This window comes from Hemitrygon akajei, chromosome 6 (assembly GCF_048418815.1).
Source record: "Hemitrygon akajei chromosome 6, sHemAka1.3, whole genome shotgun sequence".
Taxonomy (NCBI): Eukaryota; Metazoa; Chordata; class Chondrichthyes; order Myliobatiformes; family Dasyatidae; genus Hemitrygon; species Hemitrygon akajei.
The window spans coordinates 67161291-67167290 of NC_133129.1; the positions used below are offsets into that span (position 1 = coordinate 67161291).

The following is a 6000-nucleotide window of genomic DNA, read 5'->3' on the forward strand; positions in this document are numbered from 1 at the left end:
TCCATATATCTTAGCAGTGCAACAGAATGGTGCAAAATGTATCCATATTTATAAAGTTTAATGCCTTTTTACATGGTTGTATATCAGAGCAATTAATATTTCAGATATTTAAATACATTGCATCACTGGCATATGAAATCAATATGGGCATGGTTTACTCTAGATCACATGGGGCATAATTAAACTTCAGAAAGTTCAAAACCTACAAATTAACACCAAGCTTTCTCTGACATGTTTAGCATTCTGTACATGGCATGTATATTTACTCAAAATTTTTACTGCTTTTCTTTTTAGCACTTTATTTATTGAAGCACAGTGATTGATTCTAATTGATATTATAGTTCAACACAAGTGGCTCATGAATGCTCTTTCCAGGTTCAATTAGTGTAAAACCTCAATGAAAAGGCCAAACTTGAGACTAATCTACTATTTTTGGACATTAACATTTTTGATACCAGTGTGGCATGGTAGCAGTTTACAAAATATCTGCTTAGATCCAGAATTACCCCAAATCCTATTTCTATTAATCAAATTATCTTTAAATAAAATTTGAATAGAAATAGTCCTTGGGGTAATTCTGGAACTAAGCCTTTTTTTTATTATTACTCTATATAGCAGGGTTCTGTGCGAAGGTCTTCTAGATGTCAGTTCTAAATTTGCCCTATTATTAGGCATTGGGTAGGTTAATTAAGAACTTCTGTTTTCTATTCAAACCTAATAACCTCTGGATGCACTGCCCTCCACTCTGCACTAATCCCAACCTCTCCATCAAGACGGCAACCAAGGGGCTTGCTGTGTAGTCTGGCAGACTGGCCTCTACTTACTGAGGCCAAGTGACAACTCTCAGACACCTCATCTTACATAGCCCTCGAAAAGGACCTCACTAAGGAGCATCAGGCCATTGTCTCCTGCACCATCACCAACCCAACTCTCCCAAGATCAGTAAGCCTCACTGACCTGGGCCAGGTGCGCTTACCTCAACTCCATTTTGACCCCTTGGTTCACTCCCTTCCCACCTTTATCCCTGACACTTCACTTGTTCTTGATCTCTTCAAAAACTCTCAGTTCCCTGGGCTTGATCGCCTCATTTTCAGTCCCTGTATGGATGTTGAGTCCCCATACACCCCTCCACCATCTGGAGAGCCTTAAGCGCTCGTCTTGAGATAAAATCAACTGTATCCTACCACTAAACTCATCTCCCCCCGCTTTCCGCACGGATTGCTCCCTTGTCCACTCGACACCACCCCACCCCAAACTCATCTTCCTCCAGGCACTTACCCCTGTAAGAAGGACAAGTGCTACACCATATGGAAAGACCTGGACATGATTCCGTGTAATAAAGAGCAACAGATTATCTGCTGAACCGGCCTGTGATGCAGGGTTTCCTTTTCCTCCATAGGTGCTACTCATCCCGCTAAATTCCAGCAGATTATTTGTTGCTCCTAGATCACTTGCGTCTTCAGTATAATGAATGCCTCTTGACCGACTGGCATTAAACGGGCAAAACACATCCTGAGAAATACTTTTATTATGTTAAGACACAATAAAACAAGTAGCGTTGAGATTCAGTGGAAATCGTGATAAATGAGACAATGGGCTTGAATATTAGCCAAGTACTAAATATGCAGTAAAGTTTTCAGCAGATAGGTTCAGAAGCATTTGCGGTAAATGGCGAATGGACCCCTCTCTTCATATTCTCTCTTGCGCACCCAGAGCTGCTGGAAGCTCTTGAGGGAAGACATAATGGAGCCTCCAAGCCAGACCGAGTACTTCCTATCGGGGTGGCGATGCACGGTGGGGTTCACGCCTTTCTCCATTTTGCTCATCTCCTTCTGCAGGCGGTCGGCGAAGCCCTCGAACATCGTGGAGCCGCCGCACAGGAAGATGTTGCTGTACATGTCGCACTGGAGTTTGCTGTCGCACATGTCTAAGCTGTGCATGGCCAGGGCGTGAATGCCGGGCTCCTTGGAGCCCATTATCGAAGGGTTGAAGAGGGCCTCAGGGCACCGGGATCTCTCCTTGCCGACGGTGATAACGTGGCCGTCTGGGAGCTCGTACTCCAGTACGTTCTCGTTGGCTTCCTGGTTTAATTCCTCCTCGAAGTTGACGGCAGTGCGGCAACATTTCTTCTTGATGTCCTCCACAATGTGCAACTCCTTCTCGGTGAACCTGGTGCCCGCCTCGTTAAGCAGTCTGAGCAGGTAGTCGTTAAGGTCGGCGCCGCCGTACTCAGCCCTACGCGTTTCATACGGCATGTTGTAGCCTTCGTGGACGGGCACCGCGTGGGTGACACCGTGGCCGCACTCCACCACCAGGCCGGTGGTACGGCCATAGGAGTACAGGGAGAGGACTGACTGGTAGGCGACGTGCATGGCCGGGATGCTGAAGGTCTCGAAGAGGATCTCGGCCATCTTCTCCCTGTTGGTGGCGGGGCTGAGGGGAGTGTCGACCACCATTACGGCGTGATCCTCGGGCGGGATCTTCATAGCTTTGTGGAAGATGTACGCCCAGATGGCCTCCACCCCGTCCCAGTCCACCACGATACCGCGCTTCACGGGATTTACTACCTTCAGCTTGGGCACTGACGTGGTCAACTCTTCGCCTACAAAGTTCTCCTGGCGGTTATCGCCCGTCTTTGCGCTCATCTGCACCGGTCTGCCCACCACCGAAGAGAGCACCACCGAGGGTCGGGGCTGCCCGGCGTAGCCCGCCTTACAGTAGCCCGTGCCCAGGTCAATCACCACCGACGTGATCTCCTTCAGCACCCTCCCAGGCTTCACTTCCATCGACTTGACGTTCTTGGACAGCCTGGGGGTCAATTTCTGGGCTCCGGGGGCTGGCGGCGGTGTGCCCGCCTTCGTGGGCGTGCGCTCTGCTGGTTTGGTCACCATCCTCTTATATCTCAACGTACTGCAGTATACAAAGGGCGAGACACTAAATGTGTTTCCCCTGGGTTCACCTCAGTCCTGTTGTAGGGTTTAACCGGCGTCTCCAAGGAGACGGGTCACATGCCATTGCCGGGTCATCTCAACCTGCTCTTTCAGTGACGACTCAATCTCCGATGACGTCCGTAATCCCCCTCACTACAAATCTGTCCTCCTCAAACCTCTGCTCATGTACAAATTTGTGCCAGATTGAGACGTGAAGTGGTAATGAGTGACAGAACTAGAAAGGTGTATTTCTGTCTGGTTCCTATCCTTAGACTCCTTCCTTCTACCTTCAGCTTCTTTTTCTCAAACACTCCCTTTTCACGATTACTACTTGCACTAGAAAAAGTGAATTATCTAATCACTTTAATATGTCATATGTAACGTTGAAGGGGGAAAGTCAATGATGAAGTTATAAATTATATGCTGTAGTAGTGTTGGACCTACTTTGCATGACACTGGTTGTCAAGAAGTGTAGGGCTCTATAGCCATCCTCATCAGAGATAGCAAAGCTCTGTGCAAGGTGAAGCCACCTGCAGGTCAAGTTTATTGTCGTTTAAAACTTACTTGTAGCAGCATCACAGATACACTGTGTAGGTAGAGACATCACACAATATAAATTATACAAATCAGTGCAGAGAGTGAGAGAGAGAAGAAATAGATTACTAACAAGACCTTAGTACAAAAAACACAGTCCAAGACATGTCCATTGCAGTGAAAGAAGAGGTGGTTGTCGTGAAGCAGGCTTGAGACTGTGCAATTCAATTCAAGAACCTGATGGTTGTGGAAAGTAGATGTTCTGGAAGTTACTGGTGCAGGAAGAGTGCATTGCAGCTCTGCACTACACCTTTTGCTGGGGGTTTTATTTACCAAGCAGCTGACTGGACAATCAGTCTGGCTTCATCCATGGAGAGAAGTTGTCAATTGAAGGGAAAGGCAGATCTGAAACAAGATAAAAATGAAACAAGCTCTAAGAGAGGAGGGGAAGGCTCTTGGGTAGGGTGGTAGAATGCAACGATTAAATAATAAAATGGAAATAGAACAGTATTGGACTGAGAAAAGGGCCAAAAGATGAGACTAGGGAACTGGAGTGGGAATGGTAGAATGATTCAATTAAATTGTTTAATTGTTGGGTGCTGTTACGAATGTGCCACAACTCTGAGGGGCCAAAGGGTACAAAGTAGCCCCCTCCTTTTCGAGAATCGCAAGATCGCTATTAATTCGGGTCTGGGACCCAGGAAATGAGAGAGAGAGACGTCCAGAATGCACAGGTTTTGGAATGTGTGACCTGGCCCCAGAAAGGCGGAACCATTGATAACAGCCATTGTCTCTTGGAGACGGAATTGTGTATTGAGTACTGTACTATTCATTGAAGCCCTCAGGGAATGACCAGAGTGGGCTGGTTGAGGGATTGCATCATCCCAACCTGATTGACATCTGAGACCCCGTGAGTAAGGATAAAAGAGGGTCTGGGGAACAACCCCTTCAGACGCACCAGGAGAGACGCTAGAAATCCCATGACAGCGTTTAATAGCGACAGACAGTGGGGGGCTCACGTGCGTCCTTTCCCTTTGCCGGGATTGGGGCCTTACCACGGAAGAACGGCTTTAGCTAAAGGAGAAACCAACACCAACGGAACTCTGGAAGGATCGAAATCATAAAAGGAAAAGCCGGCAAGTTCTAAAAATCTCTCTCCAACCAAAAAGCTGCAGCCTGAATGAACTGAGTGACTTTTATATTTCCATCGGACAATACATTATCCCCAGACAACGATAGAGCTTATTTCTTATTGATTATTATTATACCTGCACTTTTAGAGTTAGTATTGACAACGTATATTATCTGTATGTTTGCATTGATATTATTTTTGTGTATTTTTACCAATAAATACTGTTAAAGATAGTACCATCAGACTTCAACGGACCTCTCTATCTTTGCTGGTAAGTGACCCAGTTACGGGGTTTGTAACAGTGCAAAGACTATAAGAAGCATAGTTAGAAAATGAGGTGCTGTTTATAAGTTAGTATAGTATAGAAAAAGGACAAGGAGAGTGAATTGAGAGAGGGGCAGTAAATTAAAATGACGGGCTGTTGTAGGTTTTTCCACAAAGTAGCCACTCATTCTATTGTTGTTTGCCAACATCCTCCCCCAGCCCTGGCAGAGGGTCTGTAATTTCAGCTGAGAATTTAGTGCACTAAACTGAAAGCTGAAATGCTGCTGTATCTGGAAAGAACACTGTACCCTATTTGAAAGCTGAGAATGGAGGAAGTACAAGGGCAGTGGTTGTGAAAAGTGGTGGGGTTTTGAATGACTGAATTATGAATTCGAATGGCAGAGGGAATAGTCCATTTGGGAGGGAAAGACTGCAGTGAAAAACAGTAAATGGTGATCAGTTGAATATGAAAACTATTATGGATTGAAGGTGAAGGTCTCCCTACTGTGGTTCTAGGAGCGAGGTCATAGGAGAAGTGCAGCAAATGGAATGAAAACATTTGAGGTTGCTAATGCCAGAAATTCATGATCATCCTGGCAAAACCCCTGCATTTCTACAAATTTTATGATTAAATGTTGTCTTTTCACCTTTACAATTGTTAATGCTGATTAATTCCTACCCCAAGATTTCCTTCTCACAACCTCTAATTCATTAGAACATATCTTTGATCAAGATTTTGGTGTCTTATGTTTCCTTGCATCAAATTTTGTTTGAGGATTGTGCCTGTGAAGCAACCTGAGGCATTTTGCTCTGTTAAAAGTCCTTATGTATACAAATTCTTATTTCTGCAACAAAGGGTTTTGTCTAAGGTTGGCTGGGCTTATCACAAAATATTTTGTTTGCTGGAGAAGTGGGATCAGATTATGGTGGAAGAAACTTAATGAACTGAGTAATTTCTATCTGTGGCATATAATTTTGAAAATATTACACAACTTTTGGTATTTGTGCACATCAAGGTCCCATATTCAGCATGTGTTTTTTTAAGTCATGCTGAAATATCGACCAGGAAACAGGAGAGAATTTTCCAGTTCCTACTTTAGAATATTTCTTTGAGATTTTCAAAGAGCCCTGGGTCTGAAA

The 6000-nt window shown here is 45.0% G+C and overlaps 1 protein-coding gene across 1 annotated transcript; it reads right to left on the reverse strand.

The window, feature by feature from the left end:
- Positions 1-575: 575 nt before the first annotated feature.
- Positions 576-2963, reverse strand: LOC140729126 (actin-like protein 7B). The gene has a single exon (XM_073048557.1). It carries the CDS (start codon positions 2889-2891, stop codon positions 1650-1652), a length of 1242 nt encoding a protein of 413 aa, XP_072904658.1. The 5' UTR covers positions 2892-2963; the 3' UTR covers positions 576-1649.
- Between the last annotated feature and the right edge of the window lie 3037 nt (positions 2964-6000).

What these genes read in the sequence shown, in the direction of transcription:
- LOC140729126 (XM_073048557.1), bottom strand. Translation starts at nt 2,891, where the DNA reads ATGGTGACCAAACCAGCAGAGCGCACGCCCACGAAGGCGGGCACACCG.